The sequence below is a fragment of the Podarcis muralis genome, chromosome Z (assembly GCF_964188315.1).
Source record: "Podarcis muralis chromosome Z, rPodMur119.hap1.1, whole genome shotgun sequence".
Lineage (NCBI taxonomy): Eukaryota > Metazoa > Chordata > Lepidosauria > Squamata > Lacertidae > Podarcis > Podarcis muralis.
Window position 1 is genome coordinate 29,088,668 of NC_135673.1, and position 19,999 is coordinate 29,108,666.

Consider the following 19,999-nt stretch of genomic DNA (forward strand, 5'->3'; position numbering starts at 1 on the left):
CAAAAGGCAGCAGAGGATGGAGCAGGGGAGAAGAGTGTGAGGGGGCACTGTTCAACATGGCAGTCCTTCAGATATTTGAAGACAATTATGTATTCTTGAACGATGATATTGCCTTCTAGTTGACTGGAAGACGTATTTGTGTGCTGTAAAACCTCTGACTTCTGCATGGCTGGAAAGTAGGCTATTGCACTGAGGTAAGAGTCATAGTCACTGACCCACCCACTTTTGCTACTGGCCACTCCTCTTTACCTGTGGCCCCACCCACCACCGGCACGTGACCCACCCACCCCAAAGCAAAATGTCTCGTGCTGGCCCTGAGTTTTGCCCTGCAACTCTGGGTCCCTCACACTGAAAGCATCACTGATTCCATCTCAGAATGATCTCTTTTGATATCCAGCATTTTGAAATCCCACAGTTAAGTGGAAAATGCTTTAAAAGTTGGGATCTCAATGCATGGCAAATTAATTCGCTGTGGAGTTTCAGGCTTATGAAAAGTGTTTAAATTCACTGTGTCATTGAGTTCTGCATGCCTGTGTGGGAATAAATTGTTGCCATTTGATCCACACACATTTCGCTCACACAGCTCCGAAATCCTCTCTCCTCTTCTTCTTTCACTGGAATAGCAATGACATCTTTTAGCTGTGTAGCTTTTGGCTTTTTTTTAAAAAAGGGTACATCTAAAAATCTGAAGATTGAATGCAGCATATACATGGTTGCAAATACTTGTAAGCCACATGCATTAGTGGGCTGAGGTTGGCTCCAGCTCCCTGTTGAGCACAATTTCCCTGGCCTACAGTCGTACCTCGGCTCCCAAACGCCTTGGGAGTCAAATGTTCTGGCTCTCGAACGATCGAAAACTGGGAGTGTTCCGGTTTTCGAACGTTCTTTTGGAAGCCAAACATCCGACAGGGCTTCCGCGGCTTCTGATTGGCCTGAAGGAGCTTCCTGCAGCCAATCAGAAGCCAAGCTTTGGAAGTCGAACGTTTCGGAAGTCGAATGGACTTCCAGAACGGATTCTGTTCGACTTCTGAGGTACGACTGTATGATTCTGTGTAAAGTGGCCCTTCTAGTTGGTTGACTTTTAAAAGCAGAAAATAAATAGGTGTTTACTTAGGGACACTTAATGCAATGGCAGTAAAGTCCTCTTCACCTCTTACTTGTGCAAAGGCCTCTCATGTGTAGAAAGAGAAGCTGTGCTACAAGGACCCCACACCAGCACCATAAAACCAAGGTGTGTGTGTGTGGGGGGGAGGGACAGACGGACCAAAACACCTTTCTTCTTCAGTCAGGGTCAACTCTACTATTAGAAAAACTGTTAGTTATTTAATTCCATTGCCAGTGGGGAGTGGCAGGGAGAGGCCTTTATGGAATCTTTTGCTTTAGGGGATCAAATAGATTTATGAATCTTGGGCACCATGTGATTTGTTTGAGGTAGATTGGGTTGAGATGTCAGGTGTAGGGAGACTGTGAAATGAGATTTGCTTTTCCTTGGAGCAGGAGATTTTGAGCCGATGCGTTTTTTGCCCACAGGAGCCCCAGACTTAATTTTGTTTCTGAGTAATTTGAAGAAGAAGAAGAAGAGTTTGGATTTGATATCCTGCTTTATCACTACCCGAAGGAGTCTCAAAGCGGCTAACATTCTCCTTTCCCTTCCTCCCCCACAACAAACACTCTGTGAGGTGAGTGGGGCTGAGAGACTTCAAAGAAGTGTGACTAGCCCAAGGTCACCCAGCAGCTGCATGTGGAGGAGCGGGGAATCGAACCCGGTTCACCAGATTACAAGTCCACCGCTCTTAACCACTACACCACACTGGCTCTCAGTGTAATTTGGTTCGTGGAAGAGCCATTGCTCAGTACTGGAGCATCTGCCTGCCTAGAACCCTGAATAGGAGAATTCCACACAGCAACATCTTGGACTCCCAACATTTTGTTGCAGGTTCCACTTTCTCTATTTTTATGAGAGAAGTTGGTTGCAATATGTGCAGGTGACAGCATGCAGCTCTTTTTCGGACAGAATGTCAGTTACCTTGATGCAGATTGAAAGTTCAGAGTATACATACATGGGTGTGCTTTAATGCCTTAGCTGCTTGGTAGGCCCAAGTCATCAGCTTTTCATAGCTCTCTCCTTAGTGCCCTGTGAAATGAACACCAGTCATGAAATGATGCTGATCTGTGTCTTAAAATAGAACCCCTTCTCTTCATTCTCCACTCCCTGCTCCTCTCTCTCTCTCTCTCTCTGCCTCCCTTCCTCTCCCTCTTCCTAAAACAAGAACGCTCTCTTCCTCCTTTGCTGAGTTTTGAGCTGCCCACCCCCTCCTGCTTTGTCTTTCTATCATGAAGATCAAAATAGCTGCCTTTTTAGCAGGGATCATCGGAGTCCTTGGGGTCCTTCTCTTTCTTGTAGCCTTTGGGACAGATTATTGGCTCCTGGCGACGGAGACGTGTGGAGGATTCATACCTGAGAACGGCACCTATCACACTGAGGAGGTAAACCTGGAGAAATAGTTTGTGAAGAACCTTCTGTAGCTTTAATGCACCGTTACCAGGGGAAAAGAGAATGCTCTTGGAAAGGAGAGGAAAATGAAAGAGGTTGAGAGTTTTGATCTCAAACAAGAAACTCTCGTGCATGCTCTCTCTTCACCTGACATATTCAGATTAAATTAATTCTTAAACAACCAGGCTATCATCAGTGACTGTCATCTGCAAAGAAAATACAATGTTTTCCTTAGAATTATGTGTGTCCCCCCCTTACATGCAGATCTAATGGATGAATTAGTGCAGTAAAACTCGGCTAATGTTTATTTAACCTGGTGTCACCCCTGCTAAAAAACAAGGACATATTGTAGTAAATATTCTAGTTCTGGTAACTGGCTAAGCCTAAGGTCCTATTCACCCTTACCTGGGAGTAATCTGATTGTACATACTGGGCCTTACTTTCAAAGTAAATATGCATAATATTAGAGGGCAAAAACCAGCCAGGCTTGTAAAATTCTGGCCAAATAGCAAACCTTGACCATGTGAATGTAGGAAATGTCCTTGGGGATTCTCTCAACTCCATCCATTGTGTCTCCAGTTACTTTGGCATGTCACTCACTCTTCCAAGTGGAGGAGGAAGCAGGGGAGAGGTCCAGTTCAAAACATGCTTTTACCCAGTGTATTTGTGCCAACTGCTGGAATGAGATATTATTAACCCCACACCCAGATTCTTTTAAAACATTGGCTGGGATCCAAAGAACCAGGCTGCTTGTTCTGTGCCCACCAACCAGACTTTTAAGGCTTATGTTTTCCTATGGTTTCCCCCACCTCTCCTTCTGCATGACAATCCACTTTTAAAACTGAAAGACCTTCAGAAACAGTTTGACTTTGTGACAAGTCTTAGGGAAATGGAGCCGCAGCATTAAGCTGCTAAACACGCCCCCCGGAGACACCTGGTTGGCTGCCTCCGGTGGGCGTGGGTGCCAGCCAGGTGAGGAGGGGCGGGGGCTAAGGCCCCCGGCCAGGGGCGGAGCTCGGGCTCCCGCCCACAACCACTGCCCTCTCTTCCAGGGAGGAGAGTCTCTGCTTAAAAAAATGAGAAAACAGCACCCCCACACCTGCAAAACACACTGTGAATGTTTCCAGTCCTTGGGTGTACATAAAGTAGTCATTTGGGTTTTGGAGAATGATGTCCAAAACTTGCATTTAAGTTAATAAACAACAACACATTGGCTAGCTAGTATGCTCTGTCTTTGTATATATAAGCAGTGATTGGTATATTAGGGATTCAAGCTCAATTTTAACACTATCTGCCTATTAATACCGTGTTTAAAAATATAACCTATCTAACAAGAGTTGTTGTGATGATAAAATGAAGTGGGCAGTACCCCATACAGTATCTTACAAGAAAAGTGGGGTACAAATGTAACTGTAAATGAACAAATGCTTATGTGCTAAATGGAATGCAATAATTTCCATAGAACTCCTGGATTTTGATTTCATTTTTAAAAAATAGGTTGGGACGGGAAATTGGACAAAAGGAATTCTTACGTTTCATCATGAAGGTTTCTTTTGGCGGTGCTGGTTCTTTGGTGAAGATTACAAGGAGACCATATGGAACTTCTGGTTTAGTGAGTACAAGTGGAATCGGCAACACAGTGTTGCAGTATATAGTAGCTACCTAACAAGAGTGCTTCTGTTGAGGTTGTAGCCACCCAGAAGAAGGCATTGATTTTCATCCTGCCCTCTATTAATCACATGTGTCACTGTTTCTATTCCACTGCAGTTCACCTTCCACCAAAAATGATATTATTCAACTCACTGTGGCAAAATTATGTACAGTGGTGCCTCGCAAGACGAAAAGAATCTGTTCCGCGATTCTCTTCGTCTAGCGGTTTTTTCGTCTTGCGAAGCAACCCCATTAGCAGCTAAGCGGATTAGCACTATTAGCGATTTAGCGCTATTAGCGGCTTAGCGGGCTTAGCGGCTAAGCTGTTAAAAGGCTATTAACAGCTTAGCGGCTTTGAAAAGGGGGGGGGGGAAGCAAAAAAAAATGGCGAGACTCGCAAGACGTTTTCATCTTGCGAAGCAAGCCCATAGGGAAATTCATCTTGCGAAGCACCTCCGCGACGGAAAACCCATTCATCTTGCGTGTTTTTCGTCTTGCGAGGCATTCGTCTTGCGGGGCACCACTGTAACGTACATTGTGATTACATTATTCTACTCCATTCATTTCACTGCAAAGGAAGCTTAGTACAAATGGTGGGAGATCTGTAATAAATTATGTGTCATTTGCAGACTGAAAGCAGCAGTCGTATTTGTTGGATTGGTTTGCCATCCAGCCTGCAGCTTTGGTTTAAGCATAGTAACCTTGAGACTGCATTATTGAACTGCACTCTATGTGGGGCTGCCCTTGTGCCTGGTCTGGAAGCTCCAGCTGGTGTAGAATGCAATAATTGGTCTGCTGATGGGGGCAGGTGACTGATAGCATCTGCTAAGACACCTGCACTGGTTGTCCATATGCAACCAGCCAGGTTCAAGGCTCTTGTGTTGATATACAAAGCCCTGAATAACTTGGACAAAGCATACTTTGAGCCCTTGAGCCCTTATATCCAGGTTTAATCACCAAGAAAGCTGTTGTCCCCCATGTAACAGAAGCCTGACTGGCCTCAGCTGCAAGTTGGACATTGAGTGTCAATGGTCACATGCTGTGGACCAGTCTTCCAGCAGGGATTATTAGGCAGTCACACTCATATCTGTCTTTCAGGTGCCTCTTGAAGTCCTTTTAATTACAGCAGGCCATTGCAGGTGTTTTAATTAGTCAATTGCTTTTATTTGAATGGCTTTTAACTGTGTTTTTATTTTATTTTATTATGAATCCCTGGCCTGATAGTTTATGGTTTGGGAGTAGATAAATATGTTTAATAAATAAGCATGATAGTTATCCAGGAATTTTGTGTAATCTCTTCCACATTCCTGATTCTAGAAACTCACCAGCATTTTATTCTGACTTCTGATCCCAAGCATATTTACTTGGAAGCAGACCTCACTTGGCCCCACAATGCCAAGTATGTGTGCACAGAACTGCCAACTGAGTCTTCTAATAGCCTCCCTTTATATTGTACTTCTAGCGTTCATCGATAAAGTATAGATAATTCTGGATTGCCACGTTAATGTAATAATGGAGGCCATCCAAGCCTAATTATTATAATACGTTGTATAACATGATATTACCTTAAGTCAAATGATCAAATTAAACATCACTTGAAGCCCATTCCCATAGCGCAAGATATTCTTGATAACCAGGAGATCTTTTATTACTTTTTGTGTCTGCATTAATGAGACCGAACGCAGCAAATTCATTTTGCCGCTTTTTGCAGATGCAATAATTAATGCAGTTGAAATTTCATTAGTCACTTAGCACGAACGAATGTCCATTTATTATAAAGTGCCCCCCATTTTGTGGGAAGCATTTTTAAGTAAAGTGGATAATCATTAATTAATTTGTTGAACATTCATCCTATTACCGTTCATCATGATAAGTCTTGGTGACATTAATATTGATGGGACACCTCTGCAGTAATGGCCCCTCTACTTCCTCGGAAGTATGCCATCCTTAGGCACTGCAGCACTCAAAAATGGCAACTATTCCTAGGTCAATTCCCAGGCAGTGCAGGATGAATTCAATCAATAGGTGAACTGCTACCTGAAAGTGGTGGTGGGGAGATCATAAATTATGATAGCTTCTACCACATCAAGCTTAGAACAAAGTAGGAAATGCAACAAAGGTCACACCAACGCAATACGTTGAAAGCACATTTAACAGACATTTAAAGTATATAAAGGACCCCTGACCATTAGGTCCAGTCGTGGCCGACTCTGGGGTTGTGGCACTCATCTCGCTTTATTGGCCGAAGGAGCCGGCGTACAGCTTCCGGGTCAAGTGGCCAGCATGACTAAGCCGCTTCTGGTGAACCAGAGCAGCGCACGGAAATGCCGTTTACCTTCCCGCCGGAGTGGTACCTATTTATGTACTTTCACTTTGACGTGCTTTTGAACTCCTAGGTTGGCAGGAGCAGGGACCGAGCAACAGGAGCTCACCCTGTCATGGGGATTTGAACCGCCAACCTTCTGATCAGCAAGTCCTAGGCTCTGTGGTTTAACCCACAGCTTCTCCCAAAGAATCCTGAGCACTGTAGTTTGTTAAGGGTGCTGGTAGCTGTTGCTCTGTAAGGGGGAAAACCTCTGTGAGGTTGAATCCTGACAAGACAGAAGTACTGTTTTTGGGGGACAGGAGGCGGGCAGGTGTGGAGGATTCCCTGGTCCTGAATGGGGTAACTGTGCCCCTGAAGGACCAGGTGCGCAGCCTGGGAGTCATTTTGGACTCACAGCTGTCCATGGAGGCACAGGTCAAATCTGTATCCAGGGCAGCTGTTTACCAGCTCCATCTGGTACGTAGGCTGAGACCCTATCTGCCTGCAGACTGTCTCGCCAGAGTGGTGCATGCTCTGGTTATCTCCCGCTTGGACTACTGCAATGCGCTCTACGTGGGGCTACCTTTGAAGGTGACCCGGAAACTACAACTAATCCAGAATGCGGCAGCTAGACTGGTGACTGGGAGCGGCCGCCGAGACCATATAACACTGGTCTTGAAAGACCTACATTGGCTCCCAGTACGTTTCCAAGCACAATTCAAAGTGTTGGTGCTGACCTTTAAAGCCCTAAACGGCCTCGGTCCTGTATACCTGAAGGAGCGTCTCCACCCCCATCGTTCTGCCTGGACACTGAGGTCCAGTTCCGAGGGCCTTCTGGCGGTTCCCTCACTGCGAGAGGCCAAGTTACAGGGAACCAGACAGAGGGCCTTCTCGGTAGTGGCGCCCGCCCTGTGGAACGCCCTCCCATCAGATGTCAAAGTGATAAACAACTACCTGACATTCAGAAGACATCTGAAGGCAGCCCTGTTCAGGGAAGTTTTTAATATGTGACATTTTTGTGTGTTTTTCATCTTTGTTGGAAGCTGCCCAGAGTGGCTGGGGAAACCCAGCCAGATGGGCGGGGTACAAATAATAAATTATTATTATTATTATTATTATTATTATTATTATTATTATTATTTTTCCTAAGATTCTATGAGGGAAGCTATATGCTTTAAATGTGCATTGAATGTGCTTTAAATGCTTGGTGCGGATGTGACCCAAAGGTGTAGTGTGGAATGCATCTGCTTGGGGTTGAGGACCCTCCATTCCATTCCCACTTCCACCTGATTTTCTATCTCCTCCCATCAGTCAGTATTCTAGGGGCACTGAACATGCTCAATCCTCATTAGGTTGCTTGGGAATCTCCCACGCTGTGCCTCCCCTAAAGATTTTTTGTACTTTTGTAAAAACAGAGATTTTCCCAAGCTTGTTGCTACCCTCTACTTGCATGTGGATGGTGCCATGTTGGCGGCAATGACACAAACAGCCTTGACATTGTAAACAGAGAGAATAATGATTTACTAAAGAAACAGCCATGTAAAAATATATATAGTAACGAGGATTTTCATTGGGATTTCTTCCCACTAAATAGTGCCCTTCACCACTCTAAGAGATACTATTGACAAAAACTCAACCACCCTTGCAGTTACTTTTGTGTTAATGTCAGACAGATAGAATCTGATATTTCCATTGTGCCGTGATGTTAGACTACGTGTTTGCCTAGCTGGTTGTACAATGGACAGTAGAAAAGAATAAGTTCTACAGCGTCTGGCCACCCAAAATGCAATTTTTGGTTTACTTGCTGAAGATCCAGGACAAACTGCCACCTTCCGGAAATTCCCCCTGGACGTCACTTCCACCTTTGAAATCCTGGTAATGTCTGGGAAATCCCGGATGTACAGCAGCCCTAATTAAAAGCAAGACAGCTCCTGCCTGCAGGCTTACAATCTAAAAAACAAACAAAAAGACTCACAAGGGGAAAGGGCAGAGTGGGTAGGAAATAAGTAAACTTGGGCACCAATTCTTAAACAGTTGCTTTGATAATGGCCAGCTTGCATATTAGATATTCTTGCATTACAGATGCATGATTAGAAACCTTGTAGACCTGATTACCGTGACTGTTAAACCACAGATTCAGCAGACAACTGTCCTGTTTTCTATTTTTTTCTTCCAGCGAGTCAAGCACATCCAAAACATTGCATGCATGGCTACCTGTTTCCTATGCCTATTGCACTTGGACCTCATCCTCACCCCTCCTACGATGCAACTGCAGGTATGCACATGTTAAGAGGCAACCAAATAACACATGTATCAGGCCAGCTGTTGTTGTAGGTGTTTGTTGAGCAGTAAAAATGTAGCAAGCAGCAACACCTCTACAACTGCGTTTTAGGGCTGGGGGGTAATGGTGGGAAAACCCCTGTGTCCAGGCCAAATGAGATGCATGGTGCAGGCAGCAGATGTCTGGGATGGCAGCATCCCTCCTATCATTCCCCCTGAGCTGACCTATAGCCCTCAGGTACTGTAAAGTATGTTGTCTCATTGTGTTGAAGTAAGGTTTACCTGCTAGTCCGGCCAGATTACATGCATCAATCAGAGGGGGTGGGGAGGCATCTTTTTATTTATTGTCTCTGCCTCTATCACCATAGAGTGGGTGGACAGCAATTTTTCTTGGCAAACTCACTCGCTGGGCCAGCTATTAAAAATTTGACCCCATAGACTGAACGTCTACTGTTATCCTACCACCTCGGGTGTAGTGGTTAAGAGCGTTAGACTCGTAATCTGGGGAACCGGGTTCGCGTCTCTGCTCCTCCACATGCAGCTGCTGGGTGACCTTAGGCCAGTCACACTTCTTTGAAGTCTCTCAGCCTCACTCACCTCACAGAGTGTTTGTTGTGGGGGAGAAAGGGAAAGGAGAATGTTAGCCGCTTTGAGACTCCTTTGGGTAGTGATAAAGCAGGGTATCAAATCCAAACTCCTCCTCCTCCTCCTTCTCCTCCTCCTCTTCTTCCATTGCATGTATAGACCCAACTTGACTTCTAAGTAAACAGGGAAGGGCTATAGTAGCACAGGGGTAAAGCACATGTTTTGCATGCAAAAGGTTCAAAGCCCCATTATCTCAAAGGAATGGCTGAGAAAGATTCCTGTGTGAAACCCTGAATTGCTGATCCATTGTTCTGCTGGGAAGAGGGCTTAACTCTTTGCCTTTGCACTGTAGTCCTAATGAATAATGGAACACCAGTCTTATACTGAGTCAGATTATTGGCTCATATCTCAATATTGCCTACACGGACTGGTAGCATCTGTCCAGTGTTGGGACATTCCCAGCCTTACCTGGAGATGGTGGGGACTGATCCAGCGACTTTCTGCAATCCAAGGAGATGCTTTTACTACTGAGCTACAGCAGAGGTAGCCAACACAGTGCCTTCCAGATGTTGTTGGACTACAGTTCCCAGTATCCCCAGCCAACATAGTAAGTTGTTAAGGATGATGGGAATTATAGTTCAACATCACCTGTAGGGTGCCATGGATTCTGGCTGTGGCCCTTTCTCTGCATACCATGGTTGCAATTGTAATCACCTCCTCCACCCCCCTGCCATGAAATATGATCATACATTTATCATGTTTGTAAACATAGAAGGGACATGGCTATTCAGCACTGGTGTTCTGTGTATAACATGATGCCTACCACATGACGCACCCTGGTTATGCTTGCGAGTTAGGGTGCAGAGATCAGCTGAGTCCATTGCAGCAGCTCCATAAAACTGACAAGAACCTGATTCTGAATTACTGATGATAATCCTGGGATTTGTTTCATTCTCTCTCTCCCCCCCCCTGACTTTCCCCAAATTGTTTGCTGGAGGAACTTGGAACAAATTGGTTTGCTACAAGCCTCTCCTGAAAGGAGATCCGATTATGTGAGTTTACTCAGCGTTCCCTTCTACTTTCTTCTTTCCGATTGCGCAGTGTACAGGGGCTTCTGGACAGCGTTCATTGTGCTGGCTGTCACCGCCAGCCTCGTAGGAGGATTTCTCTTGGTGTGTGGTGTGCCTTTTGTTAGTGCACGGTTCTATAAAGTAGGAGGCGGATTCTTCATCACGGCTGGTAAGCTGCCAATTCATGATAATTGGATATATGGGTGCCCAGGATGCTGAGGCTAATTCCCACTTTGTGTAGCCTGTGTGTGTGTGTGTGTGCCTGCATGCGCATGCGCATAAAAGAGAAAGAGAGAGAGATTGAGAATGAATTTGAATGTGTGCAAAAAAATTTAAAAAATCACATGGTGTTCTCATAATAAATTACACAGTATTTCATAAAGAGAAAGGTGCATGTATTGACCACTAGTTAGTTTCTCTTTCCTTCTTTCTGGCACAGTAGTTGGAGTGTTGGATTTCATAGAATCATAGATTTGTAGAGTTGGAAGGGACCCTGAGGATCATCTAGTCCAGTCCCCTGCAATGTAGCTGTCCCAAAGGGGGATTGAACCGGCATCCTTGGCATTATCAGTATGTTCCATCCAACTGAGCTATCCAGGATTTGGATCCTGAGACTCAGATTTGAATCCCAGCAGGCCCACAAAACTCACTGAGTCCGCTAATTCCTCCCTCTTGTTTGTGGGTGTGTGGTGCTACCTTCGCTGTATAAGGACCATCAGCACTCAGAGAATGAAGGTCATTATGACGTTGTTATGAGTTTTGAGGCAGGTGGAGAATAGGTTGTATGCTGAGGCCCTTCTAACCCCTGGATCCAACAAGTGTTAAAATATAAGCCATGCTAGATTCCTGATGAGGTGATTGCCTGGGTAATGAGCCATTAAGGGGAACAAAGGAAATGAGCTGTGTGTGAGACAAACACACAGATAGTTAGAAAGACAAGGCAGAATTGAGAGAAACTGAAATTTACAGATTTGGTTATTCCTACTTCTGAATAATTGAGGTGACATTCACCTATCGCTGTTCATTGCTGTTAATAGATGTGGCCTTCATACATCATTGGACTACAGTTTCTATCATTTTTGACCATTGACTATGCAGGCTGGGGTTGATAGGGGTTGGAGTCCAATGGCAGATGCAACTAGAGCCCCTCTCCCACCAGCCCCAGCCTGCATTGTTAATGGTCAGGAATGATGGGAATTGTAGTTCAACAACATTGGGAGGGCCACAGGTTCCACAGTGCTGATTCCTCATTCCTTTTGAAGGCATCTAAGATAGTAGACACCACTACATTTAGTGTTAGGATGTTGCAATAAGTTAATTATACACTGTGTGAAAAGTATTTTATTTTGTCTGTTCCAAACCTCTAGCCAATCCATTTCATCTGGAGACTCTTGAATTTTATACACCTATATTTGATTCTCCACATAATGCATATGTGATTTATACCCTGCTCTTTCAATAAAATTCCCAGGGCAGCTAAACATAACTTCTAATCCAATAAAACAAATGTAGGAGTATACAAAATACAATTGTACAAAGTACAATTAATACATCTAGTAAATACTTTAATCCAAACTGGTTCTTATGATTGTTCCAGTAATATTTAGTCAAAGGTCTTCGTATGAGATAATCTGGACCATCATCTGAATCTCTGAATAGAGTTCTGTAATGTTTATCTACACTGGCTGCTGCTTCTGTTGTTATTGTGTATCCTCTGTTAGTCATACTCAGAGCGGATCGATTGAAATTAATGAATGTGGCTAATCTAGGGGACGTTAATTTCAGTGGCTCAACTCTGAGTGGTTTGTAGCTGGATACACACCCAATAATAATTCAATGTATGAATTGCTTGACAAATAAGGAGTCTCAAGGTGACTTACAAATTTAAAGACATAAAACATCATAAAAACAGGAAAACAAAAACGAATTACAACAGAAGTTATAAAATAAACTGTAAAATAGACTGAGTGGGGGGTTATTGGGTTGTTTTTGTTTTTACTTTTATTTTGTGTTTGTGCATTGTGACTTTATGCTGTAACTACCCTGAGACCTGCAGGTATAGGGCGGTATACAAATTTAATAAATAATAATAACTAATAAAATAAGCAGCAGCAAAGGCTCTGACAGCAAGATACACAATCAATGAACTGCAAAATCATTTTATGCACCATCCACTCTAAGAGTAAAATAAGAATCCATTGCCATCTTATAACATTCAATAACATCAACAGTATTTCTTTCACAGCCTTAGGATTTGGAATGACAACAGAAGGGGGAAACTGTCATTGTCATCTGATATGGATGGCAGATCATCCTTAATTAACTTACGTGTCCCGGAGATCTTTCCTTCGAGAAAAGTGAAAGTGATTGCAATTTATAGGGAGGGGGAATTTGCCTTGGGATTAAGTTCTGAGATGGGAAATCAGGATTCTGCCTACACCCTAAAGTAGAGACTTTCTTTGCTCCTAAATAATAATCTGATTGATTGATTGAAAATACATCATCCTCCAGTTGCCACCCTATTTGCATTTTTTTGGGGGGAATAAGGACAGGAAAATTCATGGTGGTGGTGGGAACAAAATCCACTAGCACGATCAGAAGAACTTTCAAATACACGCTAGCCATCTTTCTTTTTTACATAGAAGACCCTGTCATGACAGTATTTCAGGACTGAGGTCACCAACATACTACCTGTAAGCCCTCAGACAACCCCCTTGGGACTTGCCATGGCCCCCTACCCCCTAATTCTGATTTTGTGGGGGTGTTGCCTGAGGTTTTGGTCTGTGTTTTGTTTTGAGGTAGGTATAGGTTGCTTATTACAGATAGGAGTTCTGAGCACTGCCACTATCATGATGTGCCTGTGACAGTTCCTAAAATTTTCAAGTGTGTCCGCAGGCCACAAATGCTTGGGGACCACTGATGAAGGGTGTTTTTTAGGTTTTCATTTAAAAAAAAGTAAACTAAGTGTTGTCGCCCCTAGTTGCTCCACTCACTAACCCTGCAATGTAATGTTAGAATGAACTTGTTAAGTGCTATTGAGGCTTTTCATGTCTCCTGTGCCTTCTCTTTTCAGCTTTTGGCCTATTTTATTGCAGTTCACTGTGGTAGCTGAATTACCACCGAACAGCTTCTTTATTATGTAGTGACCGTGTGTGACAATAGACTCTAGAAGGCTATTGGAAGTTTCTTGCAAGTGGTCTCTCTTTTCATGCATTTAACACCGCAATTGTAAACGCACCTGAAAGTTGAAGGCATCCATCTGCCCTAAGAGACAATGGAGTACACCTCTGGAGGTGAAGTCTAATGGCTGCATTAGCAGCACCTAAGTGACCTCCCTGGGATGCAAGCCTGGACAGTGTTCATAAAGGTCCTGGGCTTCCCAGACCACAAGATTCCCCTCTCAGCCTCGCGGATGTGGAGCAAAGGCAAGCAGAACAATACATTTGTCACCAGCTGGGCTGCAGAAGTTGCTGGAAGGAGGTGTACAAGGCACCATCCAACCATTTCAGGGACTTCACTCCAGATTTGGGTAGGGTTTACTCTTTAGCCTATTCTTCTCCTGAGGATGTCCTGCAAGCCAGCAGAGGTTTAGGATCAGACCTGAAGTGTATGTCTGCATATGGTGATCAGGAAATGACACTGTGTTACACCTCTAGGGATGGGGAAATCCACCAATGTTAGTTTCTCTCAGTTTCTCATTTTCCCCCAATCTTAAATACAGTTCCCCACATCTTCACATCATTTTGTGTGCTTAAAAAAACAACCCACCAGCATTTTAGTGCAATTTTCACTTAATGTACTCTATGAAAACAATCTTGCCTAATATACACATTTTTCTAAAGCACTTCCCCTTAATATAATGCACTTTATTGTATGTTACTTTTGCATTAGGTAGGTTCACAAATAAATGCAAACTGAATCAAATTTCTTCCCTATCCCTAAATGTCCCCCAGTGACTAAAACGTGGGCAAGGTTTAGGGATTTCAAAGCCAGAAGAAGGGGAATGTGTCTAGCAGGATCTCAGGTTCAAAGTGACAGAAGTTGGTAGGACTGCATGCTGTGCCGGCAGAGACCTTTTTCAATTACAAACTGGGCTTCAGTAGGGAAAGATTTGATCATCTCATTGCATTCTTTCTTTCTAAGGATGGCAGGCAATTATTGACCGTGTTTTAGAGCATCTGCCTGGTAACCTGCCAGCTACCTTAACAAAATCTTTCTAGGTGGTTTTTTCCAGAGGCACCCTTTCAAAATGAACCAGCTCATCTACACTTATAGGCTGAGAAGATTATTCAGCAGATGGACCTGGAAGCTTTTTGATATTTATTGCTATCTTCTCTTGGAGACCTTTATCCCTACCAAGCTACTGGCTGTGTTGCCAACTGCTTTATCAGATAATGAAACACATTTTCTGTGAGAACTGCTTTGCCATGAGGTGTTCTTAACCATGTTTGACATGTGACAGTTCACTTGAGAGAGGCTTTCTTTGCAAATTCATGTAACAGTTTCCAGTGGGGTAGCCTTGCAGCAGCAAAAACCAACCAAGTATACTTTAAAGACTAAGAGATTTATTGGATTAGAGCTGGAATTTAGTCCATGAATATGTATGTCATATCACAGGGGTGGGAAAACTCAAATGTGGTCCTTCAAATCTTCCCAGCTGGCCCCCACAACTCTTCCTGGGCCACACCCCTCATTGACCCTGCTTCACACAGAGAATGTTTTTCTCTGGGTGGAATGCATACTTTAACTACAGTATTTCCTCTCTCTTGGAGACTAGAGTGGGGTGTGTGAATGTGTGTTGAAACTAGCCTACTGTACACAGACAACAATTATAACAATTGCTCCATCAACCTTCACATCTAGTCCTGCCCAGAACTGGCATGTGGCCCTTGGAAGATTGCTCAGAAGGCAAAGCAGCTCTCAGAGTGAAAAAGATCCCTCTCACCTGCTTAAATCCCCGCTTCTACACAATATTATGGATGGAGCATGAGACCTGCCCTCCTTTCCACCTGGACGCTCTACATGCACCTGAAAGACCTCCTATCACATGAAAGGATCAAAAATAAAACTGCCAATATCAGAATTCCTTTACGCAAATCTATGGTGCAGCAACACTTGGAATACTCTGAACATTCTCCATTCAGAAAAGATATACTGGAGCTAGCAAGGGTGCAGAAAAGGGCAGCCAAAATAATCAAGAGCCTGGAGACACTCCCCAGGCTGGGTGTGGATTGGATAAATTCATGGTGGTTAAGGCTATTAAGTCATGATGATGCCTATGTTCCAATGCCACTGTTAGAGGCCACATGCCTCTGAAAACCAATTAATGGGAACCATTAATTAATGGAAATCAGTAACAGCAATGTGAGGAGAGTTGCCGTTGCAGTCATATTCTGCTGGTGGACTTCCCATAGTCATCTGATTGGCTGCCGTAGAACAAGTTGCCTGACCAGATAGGCCTTTGACTTGATCTAGTTGCATCTGATGAGTGTAACAAGTGGCCTGGCTCACAGGGATTTTTCCTAGTCCTTGACAGAGTTCCACCAAACCTTTTAAAGAAATAAAATAATAGAGAGAAAGGGGGGTGGGGAGAGATAGCCAACACTTTATATTCAGAGTTGTTCTCTCAAAGTTAATAGTTCCATATTGTGGCTGCTATAAGCTCCTCATATATCATATGCATTTGCACTTATGAACTGCCAATAAAGATATCAGCGTCTCATTATTTTTTCTTAGGTTTTTTTTTTGATGTTTTTGCTAGGCAAGGAGGTGAGAAAAAAGGGGAGTTTGAAAGTTCACTTTCCCTGTAATTAGCAAATTATAGACAGGCTTCGGAAGTTCTAAAGAGAGTCTGGAGTTCATCCACTTGTCTCTACAATTAGCCAACAAGGTTTCACGATGCTATGAAGCGAGAAAGGATGGGACAGAGTTTAGTGAACAATTTACTTGAAATTAAGTTGCTACCATCCTTTGACTGAGGAGGAGGAGTTAGGAAGGCTTGCAGTCAGCCCCTAGACAATTGTTGCGAGAATTTAAAGGCGAAAGGTGTCATAGCACGGTTCAACGCCCTTGCAATTAGCCCCTCCCCAGAAGATACCATTGACCTAAATCAACATTGAAATGGAAACTCTCAATTAATCGCAGGCCCAATGCGTGGAGGCAGAGAGCGTTTAAAGAAAGGAAGGGATCAGTTCTGTCAATATATGCAGCCAGCCAATGCCACAAAGCAAAGCTGAACAAATGCATACAATTGTGCTATGAGTAAAAAAATGACTAGATCAGTCCCAACACAGGATTCCAGGAGCTGTTATCTGGCCTGGAAACCAGAAGGTGCCTTCAAAAAAGTGTGTGTGTGTGTGTGTGTGTGTGTGAGAGAGAGAGAGAGAGAGAGAGAGAGAGAGGGGTGGGGTGTGTGTGGGTGTGTGCTTCCCATCCTTCATATCTTTCCTACTCACTCCCACTATACCTTACTTCTGCCAATGCAAACATCTCCCACCAGTCCTGCCCCATGGAAATAAGCAATTAGAGCAGGGGCGTCTAATCTTTTATTTTGGCTTAAGAGCCCCATCAAGAATTGGCAAACCCTTCAAGGGCCACATTATGTTAGTTGTGGGCACGGCCAAAGTGGACAAGGGCCATTTCCTTGCATGTGTTCATGCACACACTCACCACATATGCAGCACACATACAGACCTCTCACATACCATCATTTTAATGCAAATATCCCCTGGTATGTGAATTGTTGTATGCAAATTTCTGTAATATATACATTTTTGCAAGCAATTCCCTCTTAGATGATATGCATTTTTGCATATTATTTCCCTCTCAGATAATGCATTTTCTCCTAATAGACAATGTGAATTAAAGAGTTAAAGAGTTTTGTATTAAAATGCAAACTGAACCGAATGCATCTCCCATTCCTATGTACCTTCAGTTCCTCAGTACCCATCTCCTATGTGGCAAATCTGCCCTTTTAGGCCACCCTGAACTTTCCACCTTATGAGGAAGAGACAGCACAAAACAATATATATATATATATTTAAAGTTTTTATAAACTTTTGCTCTTGTTTGGATTGTATAAAAATATTACCCTCCCTGTGTTCTGATCTGGAGAAGTCCAATAAATAAACAGTCTTTTCCCAAACATTGCAAGAGGGTATGTAACATAATCACTGCAAAGTGTATCTTGGAAATCTGAAACCAATGGCTAAGAAACAAGTTCAGCAACATGCGGAGGGTGATAATGGCACCTCATGCAAATCTAGGAATTTGTGACTTTTGCAGCTCAAGAGAATAGAAACAAGGTAATCTTTTATGCAATTTGGTCACACTTCCTAGAATTATATCAATAGCTTTGCATAGCATGCATAAAACATGTGACAAAACATTGCGACAGATCCTCCCTCCTAAAAGCTTGCTGCTGAAATCCTGTAACTTTCCATACCACAGATGTTCCAGGGGTTTGCTTTGTTTCTTTGTCTTGATTTTGTTGCGCTATAGAGCAATATTGCCCCTCCAGACACCAATAATGTGGTAACACCGGGGAAGCATTGTAGAACAAACTAATAGTGCAGAATGGTGTGTGGATGGTCTAGCATAGGTCCACCACTAATGCATGATTACTGCACCAATGACATGTTGCAGAATACAACCGCAACCCTGCCCTCACAAAACACCTGTCTTCAGGGGCCCTGTTTGTAAGGTACTTTGGGATTCATTCGAGTAGGAAGTGCCACAGAAATACAAATAAACACCAATTAAACCAACCAAGCCTCTCTCTTCTTCTTCTCCCTCAGGTGCTTTATTTGCCCTGCTCATATTCATGTTTGCAATGTGGAAGGAATTTGCTGCCGATCTCCCGAAGTACATACTTCTAGAAAGAAGCGAAAGATGCCTCGACGATACCCCTGTGAACGTTTATTATGGGTGGTCATTCATGTTTGCAGCGGCGGGAGTCCCCTTAGTGTTTATTTCTGGAATCCTTTTCTACCTTGTTGGTTACAGTATCCCGAAGGAGCTGGAATAAGGAAGGGCTGGGCCTCTGTGGGAGATGTGCAGGAGGGGAATGATCTGATGTCTTGGCATTGGGGAAAGCGTTTGTAGAAATATTTGTGTCATTTAAGTGTTTGATGGCAAAGCACTCTAAAACAATGGTGGTGGATCACTTTAGCACAGAGCTAGGGAACCTCAGGCCCAGCGACCAAATGTCTGGACCTTGGGACACCCTTCACAGCCACAGCTCCTTAACTAGCCCTTCTTAGCACCCTTCTTGTGTGCTTTTGTGCCTGGCTGGAAAGTGTCTATGAATTCTGATAAGGCCTCTTGCTTCTGTTACAGAGGATAAAGGTGTGTGTGTGTGTGTGTGTGTGTGTGTGTGTGTGTTTAGAAACTAGATTACTGGACAAAGGTAAAGTTTATATTTGTTGCTTTGCCCACTTTTGCAACTGGCTCCACCCACCACTGGCATGTGGTTCCTAGAAGGTTGTCCATTGTGGTCCTTGGACAGAAATAGGTTCTCCACCTCTGCCTTAGTGGGAAATATGTCATTTGCTACCTCGCAGGGCATGTCATTTTGGGGGGTGAAACTTAATTTTTGAAAATTTCTTCAGCAAGGGGGGGTCTTATATATATATATATTATTTTGGGTGTGAGGAATTCAAACAAGCCATTATTTTTGTGACTGGACAACATTTAGCTTGGTAAATCCAGGTTTGATTAAAAAAACTGTTCTTGGAAAACCAAAGAATTTTAATTTTAATTTCTGAAAATGTGGGCAATGCTATAAAAAGTTAGTTTCTCTGCACAAAGCATATCCAACTAAGCATACAACATTACCTTGTACACATACAGCAATATTAGAAAGTAATGACATCCGTTCATAAGAAATTTAAACAGCAAGTTTCATCAAGTCTTGCTTGGCTTTGTCCTTGGCCATCAGCCGCTTCCTGGCCTCTGATGTAGCCCTGCTGCCTCTGTGATTTGTTGCACACACCTCTCTATAGACTGAGCATAACAGGGCCATTGTGGAACTTTCATGGGCTCAGCAATAAACTTATTCACTTCCACCATAGTAAGATGACATGTCAAAGGAGGTTCATATATCCCATCTAATTGATCAGCTCAAACAGGGACAAAGCACTGGGGTTCATGGAAGGTGTCTTCCTCAGACATACAGAAGGTTCTCTCAGTGCTCCTCAAGTCAACAATCTTTTGGACACCAGTTCTCCTCTTCGCACTGTCATCTGAGTTCAAGGGTGTCTGGATTATTATTTTGCTGAAAGCATACCATGCTGAGCACTGAATTGTTGGCAAAGCCTGTTTGCTGTTGTTAACCATATTGAATGGCTCTCTGGATCAATATCAAGAAGGTCCAGAACCATTTCATGTATTCCTATCATCATGGCCTGTGTGATCCAGTACCCATATACTTGATCAGTAGAAAGATTAGTTACAATATTGTCACTCAGTGAAGTAAGAGGCTCTCCAATTGAGAGTTTGGTGACTGAAGGACTACTGTATTTTTCCGTCTATAAGACACCCCCATGTATAAGACGCTCCCTATTTTTGGGGACTCAGATTTAAGAAAATGGAGGGAGATGGCCCTGTGTATAACCC

At 43.5% G+C, this 19,999-nt stretch overlaps 1 protein-coding gene across 1 annotated transcript; it reads left to right on the forward strand.

Moving 5' to 3' along the window:
• Window positions 1-2,200: 2,200 nt before the first annotated feature.
• On the forward strand, window positions 2,201-19,288 carry LOC114589446 (transmembrane protein 182-like). The gene is made up of 5 exons (XM_028715806.2): window positions 2,201-2,487; window positions 3,992-4,106; window positions 8,626-8,724; window positions 10,416-10,553; window positions 18,181-19,288. The coding sequence occupies exons 1-5, from the start codon at window positions 2,335-2,337 to the stop codon at window positions 18,408-18,410; spliced, it is 735 nt and encodes a 244-aa protein (XP_028571639.1). The 5' UTR covers window positions 2,201-2,334; the 3' UTR covers window positions 18,411-19,288.
• The last annotated feature ends 711 nt before the right edge of the window (window positions 19,289-19,999 follow it).